Source organism: Pleurodeles waltl, chromosome 4_2 (assembly GCF_031143425.1).
Source record: "Pleurodeles waltl isolate 20211129_DDA chromosome 4_2, aPleWal1.hap1.20221129, whole genome shotgun sequence".
NCBI lineage: Eukaryota > Metazoa > Chordata > Amphibia > Caudata > Salamandridae > Pleurodeles > Pleurodeles waltl.
The window spans coordinates 125,731,204-125,750,868 of record NC_090443.1 but is presented as its reverse complement, the minus strand read 5'-3'; the positions used below and the strand labels follow the sequence as shown (position 1 = coordinate 125,750,868).

General features: G+C 44.2%; 1 protein-coding gene across 3 annotated transcripts in view; it reads left to right on the top strand.

Moving 5' to 3' along the window:
* Positions 1-19,665, top strand: part of SPRYD3 (SPRY domain containing 3) — a 472,005-nt gene that overhangs the window by 226,981 nt on the left and 225,359 nt on the right. For all 3 annotated transcript variants that reach the window (XM_069230934.1, XM_069230932.1, XM_069230933.1), the window contains exon 7: positions 18,564-18,713. In XM_069230934.1, the coding sequence (XP_069087035.1) occupies positions 18,564-18,713 (150 nt within the window). The remainder of the gene's footprint in view (positions 1-18,563; positions 18,714-19,665) is intronic.

The window sequence follows — 19,665 nt, the reverse complement described above, 5'->3', positions numbered from 1 at the left end:
CCATTTTGTGATTAGGAATTCTTTTTCCATATAATATTCCTTGGTTGTGTGTACTTTTTGGGGTTATATATACCCAGTCTACGTATTTTCTGGTCGTTCGGGAATGACGCTTATGTTTTCATTTTCCAAAGGCTATTTTTAGCTATGGCTTCTTTCATTTCTTTTTAGAACTTGTTCTTGGACTTATCATGGTCCACCGTACTGACTAACCTGCCTCTGCCTTGGACATTTTCGCCTGCTAGAACTTCCGATTCCGGATAGCCTAATTTCAGATATTTCCTAGATTTTAGAGGTTTTTGGGTCCCTAGCATCGTTTGTGACGTGTGGTACATGCGCTTATGCGCTCTTTGTATGTTTCACATATAACCAGTTGTTTTCGCATTCTCTTTCTTACATTTCCAGACGCAAAGACTTATATTACCTTTATGATTGACTTTGTTGTGCTATCCTCATGCCCAAATAGGTACGATCATTTCTGGTACCACCGTTCCACCTTTCCCGGTTTCTTCACTGACTTTTACTTTGTTTGGACTATTCACAATCTCGATTCTCTCCTAGGGTATTGCACTGAGATTTATTGCATGTATTTAAACTTTACTCATTTCTGTATTCCATCCATGACCTGCAGTGTGTCTGTCTTCTCTTTTTGCCGGGTTTTCTTTTGGCATGTCACACATGGTGTCTCCTTGATAGCTTTTTGTGACTCTTGGTGGTTTGGCCATGTCCATGACTCCTATATCTGATTGCTCATTCTTTGGGACACTCCCATTCTTTATATGGTGACTATACAGAGATCATAAACTAAGAATTTCTGTTATACGACCACTAATATCTGATTATGTACATTTATTTATGAGTTTCCATGTAAGCAGAATTACATAGTATGTATATATTTGCTTCTCTACAGCCTTGAAAAAGTCACCAGCGTGACGAAACACGTGTTGGCTGTGTCTGCAGTGAAGGACTTTGTTTTCTGAAATACAACGCTATTGACAATAAAGACGTCATTTGTCAAGAAAACTGATGTGAACACCGACATATATGTTTGTTTTATCTATCCTATGGAAACTAGACATTACTTATTGTAACAGACTTGTGTCATACTAGAATTGATTGTGTGCGGTGGTCTAACCTTGCTTATTTGTGGGAAGTAAACAGGTTCCATCTCCAGAGGAGTCAACAGACATTAGACCCATTCTTGAGGTCATGGACCATTCGTGGAAGAAAATACAGATCTAAAAGGAGACAGGGAAAATTATTGCCTCTCCTCCTCCTCCTATAACCAAGAGGAAACTGTCATTCCAAGAAAGTGTGGAACCTTGCCCTTCACCGCCAAAAATATTTAAACACAAGGAGAAGCCAAAGACAGTGCATCAGCCTTCTCCACCGCATTCGCCTTTCCTTTCCACTTCTCTACCACCTCACAGTCCACCATCTTCACCCACACAGTTTTTGGCACAAGCTCCTGTCTCCTCACACGGAGATTATATGGGTAATAATCTTTATAATGTGGACCCTTGGGATATGTTCGATTCTGATCCAATTCCATCGATCAGCCCTGATCTGTATCCCTCAAGGCCATCTCCACCTGAAGATACCACAGGCTATAATCAGGTCGCTGCCAGAGCAGCCACGTACCACAATGTTCAGATGCACTCTGAGCCCCTAGAGGATGATTTTCTATTCAACGCACTTTCCTCTACACATAAGCAGTACCAATGTGTGCCAATGTTACCACGCATGTTAAAACATGCAGATTACGTTTTTAAAGAGCCGGCAAAGGCTAGGGTACTAACACATGGGGTGGATAAAAAATATAAAGCTGCACCATCAGATCCAATTTTTATATCACAACTATTGCCACCTGATTCCATTGTGGTAAAAAAAAAAAAAAGGGCAAACAGTCATCCCAGAGGGGAATGCTCCTCCCCAGATAAAGCTGCAAATTCGATGGAGCAGGCAAAAGAGTGGCAACTCAAGCTGCAAATCAGTAGAGGATTGCCAACTCCCAAGCTCTTTTAGCCAGGTATACAGGACCCATTGGGACGAAATGCAGGAGTTACTTCAATATCTCCCTATAGAACACCAAAAAAGGGCACAGCAGGTAGTGACAGAAGAAGAAGCAATTGCCAACAATCAGATCAGATTAGATCCGCACTAGACTCAGCTGACATTGCAGCTACGGGCTAGTGCAATACTAGTGTTATGATCAGAAGGCATGTTTGGTTGCAGTCTTCAAGATTCAAATCTTAAATACAGCAAGCGGTCCTTAATATGCCTTTTAATAAACAGCAACAAGTTAGCCCTGAAGTGGACACATCATTGAAAAATTAAAAAAGGGCTCTGATACAGCAAAGGCCATGGGTGCCCTTTTCACAACACCTTTTCGGGGCACTTTTCGTAAGCCTCAATTCAGAGGAGGTTTTAAACTCCAAACATCAGAGGCCTCTACGTCCCAACTAAAACAGGGACAACAATATTATTGCAGGGGATCCTTCAGGGACTCCTATAGAGGACACAATTTCACAAGTAGGGGCAAATCCACTGCCACAAGAGGTGCCTCCACCTCATAAAAGCAGTGACTTTCTCTGCATCCCCACACAGCACACATCTCCGGTGGGAGGAAGACTGCAATATTTCCACTGTTATGGCAACAGATTACATCAGATCAATGGATACTGTCAATTATCCACAATTGTTATTGTCTAAAACCCATCTCGACTCCACCAAACATTTTCCCTCGTTCACACAGGCTTTCTCATGAACACATTGTTCTGTTAAAACAAGAGGTAGAATCTCTTCTACTCAAAGGTGCAATAGTGATAGTACCCATCAATAAACAAGGAACAGGAGAATATTCTCTATACTTTGTCATACTAAAAAAGAATGGCACTCTCAGACCAATCCTCGATCTCAGACCTCTCAATCAGTATATTCTCTCATGGTCACTGTTCAGGATGTGATCCCTTTGTTACAAAAACAAGACTACATGACAGCATTAAATCTAAAAGATGCTTACTTCCATATTCCTCTACATCTAGCACACCACAAGTACCTAAGGTTTGTAATAGCTGGCAAGCACTACCAGTTCAAAGTGCTACCCTTTGGTGTAACAATCACCACAGATGCATCAACGACAGGTTGGGGAGCCCATCGTGACAAGCTTACAATACAGGGAGAATGGGACTCAATCCAGCAGACTTACAACATGAACCACTTGGAATTGCTGGCACTGTTCTTAGCAATCAAAGCATCCCAGCCACAGACCACTCACAAGACAGTACATTGTTGTCATGTCTGTCCTTATTAAGACTATCAGCAAAAACAGGGGGGGTGGGGGGGGGGGAATAGTCTCATCCCAATTGTCCGTTCTAGCACAAACAATTTGGAAGTGGTCAATTCACAATCACATTCACCTACTAGCAGAGTACATCCCAGGGATACACAACCAACTAGTTGACCTCCTAAACAGGAAGCAACAACAAATGGGAGATTCACCCACAAGTAATCCAGATATTACTTTCACATGTGGGCAACACCAAACATAGAACTTCTTGCAACAAGGGAGAATGCAAAATGCCCAAACTTCGCATCCAGGTACCCACAACCTCGAACCAAGGGCAATGCTCTATGGATCAATTGTTCCGGAATATTTGCTTACGCTACCCCCCCCCAACCCCCTGCCACACCCCCACCCATGACCGTTTTCTGGTCAACAAGATCCGGCACATTTCCCTCACTGATACTCCGCTCCCATGTGGGCACGTCAACACTGGTACACAACACTATTGGATCTATCTGTAGTACCACATCACAAGCTCCCAAATAGACCACACCTATTGACTCAAAACAAAGGTCAAATCAGACATCCCAATCCCAGTATTCTCAACCTGGCTATTTGGCTCCTGAGGTCATAGTTTTGGATATCTACAGCTTCCATCAGGATGTATGGACGTTCTAAGGGAAGAACGTAACCCTACAAGTTGGCAGTGCTATGCAGCTAAATGGAAACTTTTTGTGTATTACTGTCAACACAAAAACATCAATCCACTTAAGGCATCCGTAACAGGCTATTTGCTTTACATACAAAAAGCTAATATTGCATATTCATCTATCAAAATTCATTTAACAGCAGTATCAGCCTACCTCCAAAACGGACAGCAAATCTCTCTGTTTAGAATTCCCATCATAAAAGCTTTTATGGAAGGCCTTAAGAGTTATTCCACGTGGAGCTCCACTAACCATTTGAACCCATGCATTCTTGAGGCACTCCAATTTTTGTCTCAAGGAAAGTTGCTTTTCTTGTAGCAGTTACTTCCTTAAGGAGAGTAAGTGAAATTCAAGCATTCACTTTAGAAGAGCCCTTCTTCCAAATTTACAAACACAAAATAGTACTTGGGACAAATCCAAAATTCCTACCCAAAGTGGTCTCACCATTTCACATCCGTCAGTGGAATTGCAAGTCGTCTTTCCACAGCCAGATTCAGTTGCTGAAAGAGCTTTCCGCACTCTAGATCCCAAAAGAGCTCTTATGTATTATACAGACAGAACAAAAGATTTTAGAAAATCCAAACAACTTTTTATGGCTTTTCAGCAGCCTCATAAAGTTAATCCCATTTCCGAACAAGGATTAGCCAGATGGATGGTAAAGAGTATTCAAACTTTTTTATCTTAAAGCTAAAAGACAACTATCAGTAACTCCTAAAGCACATTCTGCTAGGAAGAAAGGAGCTTCAATGGCATTCTTACAAAATATACTAATGGCAGACATATGGTCTACACCACACACACTTACAAAACACTATTGTGTGGACGTGTTGTCTCAGTCAAGCAGTGCTTAAAACACTATTTCAAACTACTTCCTTCTCCTACAGGCTAGCCGTTGCTTATTTTAGGAGGGGGACTGCTTTTCAGTCTATGAACAGCATGTATATCTGCAGCTACACATGCCATCGAACGAAAATGTCACTTACCTAGTGTACATCTGTTCGGGCCAGGTAGTGCTGCAGATTCACATGCGCCCTCCCTCCTCCCCGGAAGCCCGTAGCTGTTGTGGTACTCTATTATGTAAATATGTATATACATTGCATGGACATCTTCTTTACTTACTATATATATGTACATATACAACTCTAAACTCCTTACTTCACCTTCCTGCGGGAAAACAATCTAACAAAGGACTCGATGCCCATGCGCACTATCACCGAGAGGAGTCACTCGATCTTGTGACTTGAAAAAGATTCTTCGAAGAAAAACAACTTGTAACACTCCAAGCCTCACACCAAATGGCGCACTATGCAAAGCATGTGAATCTGCAGCACTACATGCCATGAACAGATGTACACTAGGTAAATGACATTTTCCATAATTAACAAAAATACCTCTCACAATACCACCAAGACGAAAGGCGATATATATGCGCCCAACAGGTCAATGAAAATTCAAGAATTCAAGATGAGTGTTGCAGGAAGTCATATCTCTCATAGCAAAAGGATACTACATGGCATTCATAGAGCTCGAGGACGCATACCACTGAACAGCTTGTACAGAGTAATATTCGGATTTGTAGTGGACAAGGTACACTACCAATTCCCGGTATTACCTTTTGGAATAAAGTCAGCACCAAAAGGGTTCACAAAGTGTGAAGCTGTGGTGGCAGCACACCTCGGAAGAAAGGGAATACACATATATAGCTACCCGGATGCTTGACTAGTAAAGGAAAAAGCGTTCAGACAGTGCAAATAAAACATAGACACTACACAACTTTGGGTTGTCCATCAGGTTTAAGAAGTAACTACTGAAGCCAAAGAAAACAAAGTTGATTTTGGAGGCAGACTTAAACATACAGAAATCAAGCCTTCCCAGTGCCCAGGAGGGACCTGTGGTGGATGAAGCTCACCTGTACCAGAATGGGCAGCAGCTGACAGTGGGAACAGTGAAGAAAATGCTGGGCATGATGACCTCATATATCCCCCTAGTACCCCAAGCAAGATTTCACAATACTTGCTGGAGTGTCTGTAACAATAGTCATGAGAAACAGGTAGTTGGGATGATCTTGTGGTGGAACATTACAGTTGGAAAAGCTTTCAAACCAGCAAATCCCTCAATGACCATTACAACAGACACTTCCCAGGTGGAATGTGTAGCACACTTGTTAAACCTGAGCATCAGGGGACTCTAGAACCCCATTGAGGCACTACAGCACCTAAATATGTTTGAACTCGTGACTATCTTTCTAGCCCTGAAACCAACCCAAAACATCTGAAGGGAAAGTACTAGTTCAAACAGACAACAGAACAACAAGGTTCTGCCTTAACAAACAAGGGATACCGAGCTTTAACGTGTTAATCAAAACTAGCCTAAAATAATGGAAATAGGTGCTACTGATAAGATACTCATAAGAGGCGAGACGCCTACAAGCAGAGCTCAGCACAGAAGCAGACAGGCAAACACCAGACATTAATGCAAGTTAAAACCAGTAGTAGCAGAATGTAGCTCCCAGCTCTGTGCCCCGCACAATGGATTTATTTGCTATGTATAAGGACACAAATTGCCATAAATTCACCTCCTGATTGCACCACCCCAAGTTACTAGAGAATGCTATATCAATAGGTTGGTCAGAAAACATTCCCTACTCCTTTCCTTGGACACCTATGATTCCACGTAATAGAAAAGTTTAAGCGTGAGCTATTGCCTCTAATTTCTCATAGCCCCCACTGTAGGCCAGGCAAACCTGTCGGAAATGTCACTAGTACAGTTCATGAAACTCTCTGCACATGAAGACCTTTTAAAAATACAGGAGGTGCAACTAAGCCACCTGGAGACAAATTGACTGAGCGTGGCTGCTTGGCTTTTAAATATGTAGAATTTGGGCACCTAAAGCGAAAAGAAAGGTTAATAGTGATACTTAAGGAAGCAAAAAGGCCCACAACAAGAGGATGTTACACAAACAAGTAGAACAGGTTCATAAAGTTGTACAATTGGAAAAGAGACCAAAGAGTGTTTACAACATGCCACCGTGGCTAGATACCTTACACACCTGTTAAATAGACAGCTCTTACGCTGCACTAAAGGTACACCTAGCAGCCATTGTGGCATGCTAAAGAGAAGTCCTAGGGAAAAGTTTCTTTACTTTGCCAGTTCCTTGTAGGACCAAAGAAAAGTTCACCACCAAGAACCATTACCATACCTACATGGAAATCTCAAAGTGTTACTTACACAACTGATGAGAGTACTGTTCGAACCAATGCACAAATCAGAGCTAAAATTCCATACTCTAATTCCTAATTGTGATTGTATCACTTAGTGAAATGTTACGGTATGCAGATTTGTAGGGTGCACTATCATCTGGGATTGTATCCTGGGGCTGAGCAGGTGTGAGCCTAGGCACAACTAGGTCCTTGTAGGACTACTCAAAGTGTCGGGTCCTAATCTTCTTGTGTAATGGCAGGCTGTTTCATGTTTTAGAAGCAATATAGGATAAGGTCTGACTGCCAGATCTTGTTTTCTGTATGTATGGGATTTGTACAAGTTGAAGTTCAAATGAGCGGAGGTGTGTAGAAGGTTTGTGAAGGTAGATGCAATTGTTGTTATTGTGGCCCAGTATTATGTATAGTCTTGAAAGTGTGGGCGAGGGGTTTGAATTGTGCTCTTGTGAATGGGGAGCCAGTGGAGCTCCTTCAGGCGTGGTGTGCTGTGACTATGCCATGGGAGGTTGAGAGTGGTTCTGGCTGTCGAGTTCTGAATGGTCTGTAGCTTTATGTGGAATTTGGATCTCGGCATGGAGGGTGTTCCCATGGTCCAGCTTTCTTGTGACTAGAACGTGATTAACAGTTTTCTGGGTGCTGATTATGAGCCATTTGAAACCTTACCTTCCTCAGCACCTTAAGGGTATGGAAGCACGAGGCTGTGACTGCATTGAGTTGACCAGTTGCGCAAGTTTTCTGTTGATTTGATCCTGAGGTTCTTAGCATGAGTGATAGGTGTGGATGTCGTTCCTAGCTATGTTGTCCACCAAGTGGCATCCCAAAGTGATGTGCTCTTCCAAAAAACATGATTTCAGTCATGTTGGTGTTCAGCTTTAGATGGTCTTCATCCAGCTGGCAGTTTCAGTCATGGCGTCTTGTCTGAGGGAGAGAATGAGTTGCATTTCATTGGCTTAGGAGATGGTATAGATACTCTGAGAGCAGCTGATGCTGGCTAGAGGGGTCATGTATGTGGTTAGAAGGGTCTGCCTCAGAGAGGATCCTTGTTGAACTTGGCAGGGGCCAGAGTTGTATGGTGCCAGGTGATTCCGATCTTATGCAGGTGTTGAATGAGGATAGGGTGGGACACTGTCAAATGCTAGTAAATACAATTGCTTACGGGAACTTATCAATCCAGCATCCAAGGATAAAGAGATAATGAGAGCAAACTCAATTTATACCAAAGGTGGTATCACGCACACGTTAACCAGGCCATACACTTACCAGCTTTCTTCCAGCGGCCAGAATCACAGGCAGAAAGGCCCTCCACACACTGGATGTGAGACTGGCTATTATGTACTACTTACAAAGACAATAAGAAAGGAGGAGCAGTTCTTTGTATTCTTTGCCCACCCAAGCAAGGTCTCCCCAGTCACAGGGTACTATTGCTTAAAGGATAGTACAGACAATTCAGCTTTACCACAAGGCAGCAAGAGTGACATTCATGAAGAGGCCACAGGCGCTCTCAAAGGAAAAAGCAAGCAACCGGTGCCTTCCTAGGAAGAGTGGTGCTGAACTATATCTGTGAGGCAGCCACATTACCTTCAATACCCACCTTCACAAAGCATCACTGTTTGGATATTCTAGTCAACAAGAAGTGTTAAACCATTTGTTTTTAAACACATCCTGAGTAGGACCCAGCTTCCCTACAGAAGATACTGCTATACAATAAATGTACAGATTTTGAGTCCATAAAATATCCACTGCAGAAGGAAAAGGCTGCTTAACAGTAGGAAAAGTTTTGTAGCCTGGAGAATTTCCTCATCTCACATTCAACCGTCCCACCTCTTCCAGACGAGGTGTATCTGCAAAAAGACTTTAAGAGCAGTAGAAGACACCACAGAATCAAAGAGGTTACAGTTGCAAAGAATAATTATAATAATAATCCAAAGACGACAACTACTTTGAAGGATTTCTAAAGTGTCTCAAACATCATACAAGGAAGGACACAGCACTGAGTGGCTGTTTACTTGATGATACTAGTTTATAAAAAAAAAAAGACTACAGACAGACAATTTTGGACCCAACCACTTACGTTAATCTGTTCTACCTTATTGTGCCTTAAAGATCCCTAAAAGCCTCTTCAATTTGACCAGTGTGTTACCTTTTTGTTAACAGGATGTCTACTTCAGCATTTGCTTACCTTTCTTAAATGAATCATAGCGGTGTTGAAATTTACCTCCTTGGAGTAGGGTGTCCGATTATACTATTTTTTGAGGTATGTCCTCCATTTATTTGTGGTCTTTCTTGTTACCTTCACTCAGCTAGTGCAAATGTCCCACTTTTTGCTGCTTACATCCAGCTGACTAAAAGGCATCTCAAGCAGCCTGGAAGGGTGTCTGCATTTCCTTATTTTAGCCCAGTGTGAAAGAGGTGCCTGCCTGTGACTAGGAGGAGGAGCTGCAGCACAGGGAGGGTGCTTAGCAGTGCTGTCCCTGATAAAAACATCTATCTGCCGATGTGTTTTTTTTTTTTTTCCCCCCCTTAGAATTTTTCCGTGTCATACTGGATCAGGATTTTTTTTTCGAGCAGTACCGCTGTGCTTCGGTAGGTGGCATCATTGGGTGCCACATCAGTGTTGTCCACGCCAGAACTGGTATATGAGGTACCTATATAAGCACCACCTTGCCACACAGATGTAAGTTCCTTCCTTTCTGCACCAGATAGCGCAGATCTGTTAAGAGCTACCCCTCAGTCACCTTTTGACTGGCTTTTCAACTTGTTGTCGACAATTATTTTGAGAAATTATTTTTCCTGGTGTGACATCCTCCAAGAAACCAGCTTGTTTCTAACCATGTGGTGCCTGTCACAGGCAGATGTCTGGTTGGTCTTTCTGTGGTGCATCGAGGGAGACCATGACTTGAAGGTCCTCGAGTATTTCTGCGCCATGCACCCAAAGGCGCTGAGGGAGACCACTCCCTCAAGCTCCTCGCTACGGACAACCCTGCTGCGATTAAAATCCTTGTCACGTTGATGGTGGTGCCCCTGCTTACCGAGCCGAACCCGACAGACGTCGTCCTGGTCGAAGTCTTCATCAGGTATATTCACACAAAGAGAAAAGAAAATAAGAAGTCGAAGAGGTTTTCCACTTCCCTGCGTCCATCTAAATCCTCAGACAAGATTAGGAAGCGTCTGCACTCCAAGACCCACGCCTTTGTGAAGCCCCAACCATTATCGGCTCCATGCTTCCCTGGTTTTGACAGAGCGACCCCCACACCCAACTTAGAGGATTGTATAAGGCCATGCATCTAATTTTTTTGTGGCTTAACCTCTCTGGAGTGCCATCGAGCCCTGTGGGTTTGGTAGGGACCCCTGTGGGATTCCTACAGGCGAGTGCGCCCTTGACGCCAGTCAGGCCTGTTACATCCAGCGTATTATCCACAGTGGCGCTCCTAGCAAGACCACGACCTTTTCTGGCACCCGCTCATGTACCGGTGCCATTGATGTCCGTTGACTATGCCATCTCTATCGTCCTAGACTAATATTGTGCAGGACCAGCATCGCCAAATGCCTTTTCCGCAGCCATGCCTTCCCGGTTGGAGCCAGTCTTTTGTCTTTGACAAACCCCATGGAGGGGACGAATGGGAGGGGGTATGGCAACCCTAATGAATATCGCCACCCATTGGATGATTCTGAAGACACCTGGAATGAGGATCTGGCGAAAGCCAGTGGCTTAGACACCTCAACTGTCACTGACCTGGTTCCCTCTCCTATTGTAGCTACAGATGGGAGCCTCTTTCAGCATGGTGGTGCGTATAGCGTCTGGGTTACTGGACCTCCAGTTGCCCTGCGTGATAGTCAAGATTAGGGTCTTCACAGAAGTGCTTCTGCTGGGGACTGCCCTCTTCTGAACCTTTGCTCCACTTTAATGGAGTCCTCACTGACGTCCTCCTCGTGGCCTGCTCCAAGTTCTGTACAGGGACACCTGTCCACAAGACGAGTACCCACCACCCTAGTCAAGGTGACCCCTGTTTCCTCACTCAGCACCCAACCTCAGAGTTCGGTGATCCAAGCTTCCAATTCCAGAATCAATAGAGGTGCATTCCCTTCCACTCCACCGGATAGGGAATGCAAGAGCCTGGATACCTTTGAAACAAGAATGTTCTCTTCTGCCAGCTTAGCACTGCAGTTGGTGAACACTGTGTGCTTCTTCGGCCATTACTCCCACACGATCTGGGATTTGGATGCACAAGTGCTGCTTATGATCTCTCAGGAGGCCCAAGCCATACTTTCTCAGGCTGTTGCTAATATTGGAGTTGCGGCAAAGTTTGCCTGTTGTGGACTGAACACGGCCTGCTTGCTGTGTAGAGCGATTTCTTCATTGGTGGCTCTTCGTCACCACACATGGTTGAGAACTACTTTTTTTTTGTAGGGATGTTCAAGCATTCCTTACGCCGACATGCTCCTTGATGGCTCCTGCCTCTTTGGTCGAAAGGCACTCTGCGCTAGAGCGCAAGTCCTCTTTGCCCTCGATGTGGGAGACTGGATGGTGGCATTAGACTTGCAAGGCATATATTTTCACATCCTTGCAGTTGACGGTGGGCCCAGGAGCATATTCAATTCACCATGCTTCCCTTTGGTTTCACCAGTACCTCTTGAGTGTTCACCAGTGTGATGGAGGTAGTTGCAACACAGCTGTAGAGGTCTGGGGTTCCAGTCTTCCTGTACCTCACCGATTTGGCAGTTGAAGGCAGGCTTGCAAAAGGCAGTCTCTCCCTCCTGCAGACTATGGTGAACCTCATGCACTCACTGGCATTCACTATCAACATGCCAAAGTCACACCTGACTCCCTCTCAGATGCTCCCTTTCTTTGGAACTGTTCTAGATGCAGTGCAGCTTCAGGCTTATCCTCCCGAACTGCCAGTTCAAGATATTCAGGGTATGATAGTGATGTTTCGGACTAGATCTTGGGTTTAGATGACATACTCTTAAGATGTTGGGCCTCATAGCCTCAAGCATCACGCTAGTGAAATATGCCCTCTAGCATACGCAGGCTCTGCAGTGGGACCTGAAGTTCCAATGGTGCAACATTACAGCAATCTCTCTGACAGGGTATATGTCTCGAAGGGAATTGCAACAGATTTGTATTGGTGGGTGGCTAATCCTGATTGTGTCAGTGGCAGACCCCTCTCCCTTTCCCAGCCAGAACTGACTGTAGTGGCAGATGCGTCACTCCTGGGCTAGGGCCGCCATCTGGGAATGGGGAAATTAGAGGAATCTGGTCTCTGGTGAAGTCTGAACTCCTCATAAATTTGAGGAGGCGTTGGGTGATCTGCTTACCATTAAGGGCTTTTCTACCCTCCATCACAGATAACATCACCATGTGGTTCTGTAACAAGCAGGGTTGGATAGGGCCTTGGACCGCTTTGGCAGGAGGCTCGGTTTCTTTGGACACTGCTGAAACACCAGGGCATCTCCTTGGTAGTTCAACACCTGGCATGCTCTCTGAATGCCAGTGTGGAAAAACCTAGCTTTTATACCTAGTGTATCACAAATGGCATCTCCATTCGGAGATGGTGCAAGTCCACTTTAGAGAGAGGTGAGATCATTGGTTAGATTTGTTCACCACTGTCAAGAACACGCAATGTCCGTAGTTCTGCGCGTTGGAGTTTCCAAGGTGACTATTGCTTAGAGACAATTTTCGTCTCCAGTGGAACTTCGGCCGCCTGTACGCACTTCCAACAACACCTCTCTGGCCCGGAGTTCTCAAGAAGATCAGGAACGACCGGGCCTAAGTCATTCTTGTGGCTTCAGGGGCATGGAGCATCTGGTGTCCCAAGCTCTTGAGCATGACCATCAGTCCTCTGGTCAGGCTTAAACCTCAGAAGGGTCTTCTGTTGCAGCAACAGGGAAGAGTCCTGCACCCAAACCTGCACACTCTCCGCCTTTTATGTATGGCAATTGAGCAGTGACATCCAACAGCCTTTGTCCTGAAGTCTGTGATGTATTCTGACAGCCCTTCCACCAAGATGGTATATGCCTGCTGCTGGGAGAAATTTGTGGCATGGTATTGAATTCAGAAGGATTGATAGTCTTTGCTATTTTTTTTTTAATTATATATTAGAGGGGCAACATGAAAGACAAAATTTGAAGGAAAAATAGTTCATCAGTCAAGTGCACAATATTAATCAGTAGATCTTCTTTATTCTTTCGGTTCTTTTTCTGATTCTTCATCTGTGAACAAATGTGCAGCCAACACCTTTTGCCCAGTTACAAGCTTCATCAGGGCATGATATCAACAAAGTCATTTTCATGAAATAGTTCAGAGTTTTTGTGCTGGATTCAGGCAAAAACAGCAACCATTTATCTGAAACACTTATAAAGCGTACAGACCTTAAGTAGTCCAATATCTATTGTTCATGGTGTTACATAACGATAAAACCTACAATGCCTAAAAGCAACGAGTCCAAAGTAATTGGGTTTTCCAAGCCATGTTCGAAAAAATGTCTGCACCAGATTCAAAGTTTTAAACAACAGTTAGCCATTGGATTTGGTCATGTATGAAGAGGAATAAAAAGAACCTAAAGGATAAAGAAAATCTATTTGTCATAGTGTTCTTGATTGTTGCACTGTTTTTCCTTCAAATTTTATCTTTCATGTTGCCTCTAATTATTATGTTGAATCATTGGGTAGCCGACCTATAGAGATGGGTAAAAAGTGGAATTACTTTGTGGGATCTACCGGTACTGCATTATAGGTGCTCCCTAGCTACCTTTGCCTGTCTAGAATAGTCTCTTCCCTATCAAGTCTTATTATTTATCCTTTCTTTGACCCATCAGGACTCTGCTCTGGGCACACTTAAAGACTTTTTTTCAGCCATTGCTGCATTTTTGTGGTTGCCAGGCCACTTTATTATTATTTTTTTTTAAAGTCCCCAGTTGTGGTGAGATTTCTGAAAGGTTTGCAAAACAAACAAACCATGTCCTGATGGATAGCGCTCTGCATAAAGATATGCTATGCATTGGACAAGATACAACCACCTGAGGGCTTGCGCAGGCACTCTACCAGAGGCAAAGGTGTGACCACTCCGTTTGCTCACGGAATTCCGGTTCAGGTTCAGGTTGCAGCATGAGTTTCCTAGCACATGTTTACTAAGCCCTGCTACTTAGACAGTCCGGTCCATCGGGATGGCATTATGCCCGTTCAGTCCTGCTGGATTTTCTGGTCTAAATTGGGTCCACAGACCCACCTTCTGGGAGCATTGCTTAAGCAGCTCTACTGAGGTAAAGAATCTACAGCGAAGTCTCTGTCAGGTGAACAAGTTACTTACCTTCGGTAACGCTTTATCTGATAAAGAATCTATCTGCCGCTGATTCCTTACCGGCTCTCCCATCCTCCCCACTCTGCAACCTGATTAAAATACAAGGTTTTTTTTTATTTTTTTATTGGAACGGGTCCTGGAATTTCACACCAGTGTTAAGTATTTATCATGGCTCTGCTCTCCTGCTGTAGATAGTGGCAAAAGAACTGACATCAGTGCTTCGAGGTGGCTCCTATGTTTGTACCATGTACGTTATTTCTGGCGTGGATAACGCAGACAATGGAACCTACTGGTGCGCATGGGTACTGCTCAAAGAATTTGCAGATTGTCTGATTGTAGATAATTGTATGGTAAGGAATCTGTGGCTGGATACTCTACTGCCTAAAGCATTACCGAAGGCAAGTAATTTCTTTAGGGACATGATCTACTTTAGGAATGCTAATGGGTAATGTGGAGACCTGCAGTTAAACAACTCTGAATGTGTGCATCTAAGCCATCCTGGAGAATATGCACATGATTGTTATTGCTTCCATTTACCTTTCTTCAAGGTACACAGATAATGTCAGATCAAGGGAAATAGGCACAGGAGAAGATTCATCTGAAAATAATGTAGTTGATTTGTCGGACGACTCGAGACGGTGTCCTTAATGATTTAAAGTGAGCAGGTCACCTCATCAGAACCGTGGTGGCAGGATCTTGAGGGAAAGCCCTAGTGGCTACCTTTCTCAAGGAAATGTCACTGTGTTGTGAAACCTGCCCAGTTGTATAGTTCGCTGTTTATTTCCAGCATTTTTAGGTAAACTGATGAAGCCAGGAATAGATATTAAGTGTATTGGTGATGGCTACACTCCCAGTGAATTGCTCAGTTGTTACAGATCGTGTTTTTTTTTTCAATTTTTTTTTTTTTTTATACCACACCTTACTTGTATTCTTATTTCTAAGTCACTACTAAAGTTGCCCCTTTTTTGTCTAGCCTCCATTGAAAACCAGTGTCCAGGCCGGTGAAAAACGACTGAGGTCGCACCCCAGAACTGAATATTTGCATATAACAGGAAAAACGCATAAGTGAACTGTGACACCTTTTCTTTATGTCCGGATACAATAGATGGGTTCCGGGAAGTATCTGTGGTGGATGCTAATCCTCAGCCCGGTGTTTCTAGATTTCTTACAATATCATTCCATTTGGATCACAACTCATTTGATATACCCTTTCCAAAGGTGCCTATAGTGAGCATTCAGGGCTTTTTCTCCGTGATGGTAAACGGGTTGGAATCTAAATAGTTTACCACAATATTCAGACACAATACGCTTAATATCTAGTTGAGTTATAGCTTTTGAGCAGGTCTGATTTTAGAGGAGAGAGACAATTGGGGAGTATCCGCACACGCTGTGTCGTGCGAAGCAGTAATAAAAAGTTGTCCTCACTACCCGAGACGTACCTTTTGCAGTGTTTGACTGCGCAATCTTGCCTCGCCCTTGGAAGCTCACAGAATAGTATGTTTTGATGCAGTCGTGGTTCAAATTCCTGCCACAGTTAGTGGCGATTTAAAGGTTGTTTTACTTCTGTAACCTGTAGTTCTGCAGACAGTGGTTATTTTGATCTAAGGACAGTTCTTGCTAGAATTCCTTAAACTCTGCTGCGCTTCTCGTGACTAGGGTTTATTATATGACTTGAATCGTACGCAGTTTATTGGATTACTCTACTCGGTGCTGATGTGGCGATGACTGAAGGAAAAGAAGCGGAATCTTGGGTCTTAGTATTAAAACTTGTTTTCTATTAATGTAAGACTGTTTGTTTGACATTATCTAAACAGAGTGACGGTTCCATATGCGTGCGATTCTTCAATTCACAGGAAAACTCGTATTACTCAGAATTTGTTGAGACGTTGCAAGAACAGGGAAACAATCTGTTTCAGTGACGCCTTGTGAACTCTTCTCCGGAGCAAAAACTCACAACCGGAATATGTAGTCAATCTGCTTTCCAAGCGACCACAGCATTGCTTATTGCCCTGCTCCGTCCATTGCCCAGCAATAACGTGACAGCCAGCTCAATGTTTCTCCCAGATTAGATAATCCAATGTCCAGTCTTTCCTCGCTGTCATGGCAGACGGTTTCTGGAATCAAAGCAACTCCTATAGGAACGCCCCCTGCTTTCCCTTGTTCTCTGTTTTGAAAGGATGGGGAGGCAAGTGAGTGTACGAGGGAAGTGTCGTTAAAAGAAAAGCTGATGCCACTGAAGGGCCCTCATGGTTGGGCCAAGGTATTTTGCATGTCCGACGAGATTAAGCTCGGGTTTATCCACTGTGCAAATCTTTGATACACCAACCAGTCAGGAAACATACTGATTTCCGGATTTCTCTTTACGCCTTTTATACAGTGTGTGGCATTGTTTTATTGTAATAAAATGCTAATTGTTTCCGCATGGCGAGAGGCCCTTTATTTGTGCGTTAAATATTTATATTTGTGTCACATAAGTGTTGTGTGTGTGTGTGTTTCTGGGCCAGGGTGCAATTCAGTAGGTTCCTTAGGTCTGTTGTTCATTCGGTGCAGCTGCCTAAAGGGGGCTTTCTTATTTCCACTTTCAGCAGGGCACATACAAAGATCTGATTTAACCCCTCTGCTGCCAGGCCTCCCCCCGCCCCCCAAGGTGCTGGGGGGGGCTGAAAAGGCCTACAAATATTTTGCTCCCCCTGGGAAGTGGCCACCCTTGTCTAAGGGGCCGCTCCCCTTATGTGATTTTATTTAAAAAAAAATCCCTGGTGTCTTGTGGTTTCTGCCCTACCTACCTCAACCTAATTATATTAAATGGCCTAAAAATATTTTGGCCCCCGCGAGCGACCCTTGCCTAAGGGGTCGCTCCCAAAACATATAAAAATAAACAAAAAAAAGTTATCCCTGGTGTCTAGTGGTGTCTGCGCCCCAATATTAGGCCGATCTGCCCCTCGGGGGGGGGGGTGTGCAGAAATGGCCTAGAAATAATTTGCCCCCCTGGGGAGGGGCCCTTGCCCAAGGCGCCGCTCCCCTTATTGAAATACATAACAAACCCAAAAATTCCGTGGTGTCTAGTGGCCATTTCTGCTGCCCAATCGCATTGCGATCGGGCAGCAAAAATGCTCAGAGAGACATGAAAGTAGAGGAAAATCCTTTCCTCTCCTTTCATGTCTCTCTGCCCCCTCCACGTGATTGGAGGGGAAATGCTTTTGCATTTCTCCTTCGATCGGCGCTGGAAGGAAAGTAGGGCCTCTGAGATCAGCACACAAAAGAATGCTGATGTCGGAGGGGGCAGGGGTGCAAGGGGAAGCGATTCCCCTTCCATCTCTGCCCAGGGGAGGGGGGTTGCTTGGCCATGGGGCCCATAGCAGGACGAGCTGGTCTCATCCCCGAGGGCGAGACCAGCTCGTACTGGGCACCCTAGGGGTTAAGGGGCCTTCAGAGATTATTTTGCTCCAGTATTTTGGCTGGGAACCACCTGGAGCATAATACCTAATTGGCTATGCAATTAAAGGAAACCAAGGCACATATCTGCTCACTGCACAAGTGCTAGAAAAGTGTTTCTTTGTATTTTGACTTTGCCATGCTACTTTTCTCTCCTTGACTGCCTCTAGTAGACTCTTTTACTCTTCTAATACCTTTTCTTTTTTCCCCATTGTTTTCTTTTTCTACCCTGGTCTAGTCATCTTTTCCTAAAAGTGACCTCCCAACATTTTTTAATTAGAGCCCATTACAGGTCCCACTCTAAATCATCTCTTGTGCGTCAAATCTTTTGACATTTTCAGCTGCTTGCATTTAATTAGTGATGTATGTGTGGTTGCATAGCATTCTCAGTCTTCTACTGGCTACTAGAGACATTTGGGATCAATGAGACCAAGTTGAAGATCTCTTTTTTGTTTTCACATGATCACTTGCTTCTGCTGGTCCTGCCTTTTCCTTTGACTCAAATTGATCTCGCCTTTCTCTTCTGCTAGCCTCCCTTAATTTTCACACCCCTTTCTCTCCTTCTTTTCTCTCCCTTTCTTATAAGTCTTTCCATTGCTATAATGCCTCTTATTTATCTGCAGCTCCTCGAGTACGTAGGAAAAGGCAAGAGTATAGTCGATGTTGGCCTTGCGCAGGGACGCCACCCACTCAGCACAAGAAGCCATTACTTTGAAGTGGAGATTGTGGACCCAGGGGAGAAGTGCTACATTGCCCTCGGCTTGGCCAGGAAGGTATATGCTTTATCACATCTGTTTTGTTTCTTGGACTCTTTTGGCTCACTTTTCAATATTCAGTTCCCTCCTGGGCATAAAGAAACGGGTGCGGCAAGAAAGTATAACATGAAAAAAAGCTTACATTCTCTATATAAAAAGGCATACGTAATTGGTTGGTTTAACCATGGCTTTTCTGTAGCTTAAACTTTTTGATTGATAATATTAATCAGTAAAAGTTAGGAGGACTGCATACAACTTGGCATTTTATACCCAAACATTTACCTTTCAGTTGCTCTATTGACATAAATTTCGTCATGTGTAACCAGAATGTCAAAATGATGTGTGTGTACATATGTTTGGTGGCATGTGTAGCTGCAGATACACATGCTGTGCATTATACTTCTGATGGATACACCTACCTGTGGATTCCTCACCAAAAGAATTCTCCCCTCGCGCCAGCCTTCGACGGAAATTTCTTCTAGCTCTGCACGTCGACGATGACGTCACAACCGCCAGACTCCACGCGACGCCACATGACGTCATCCAGGCAATAAGAAGCCGTCGTTGACGTGCAGACGTCAGTACCCTTTTTTCCGTGCCCGAATAACGGTTGTTTCTTCGAGGCTCACAGGGAGCTACTGTTACCAACTGACGGTTACGATGTCGCAGCCTAGAAAATCCGGCTTTAAACCTTGTAACCAATGCGGGGGTCGGATGTCGGTTACCGACCCCCAGGAAAACTGCCTCTGGTGCCTTAGTTCCGATCATGAGGTCGAGGCATGCGGTTCGTGCCAGCGCATAAACCCTAAGGCACTCAAAGAAAGAGAGGCGAAGTTATTCTTGGCCCGGTCCAAGAAGAAGAAAGAGAGGCATCATAGGAGGGAGTCTTGGTCGAGATCCTCTAGGTCTCGTCATCACCATAGTGGCTCTCGGCGCTGTCATGGATCTCGGCGCCGATCGAGCAAAGGAC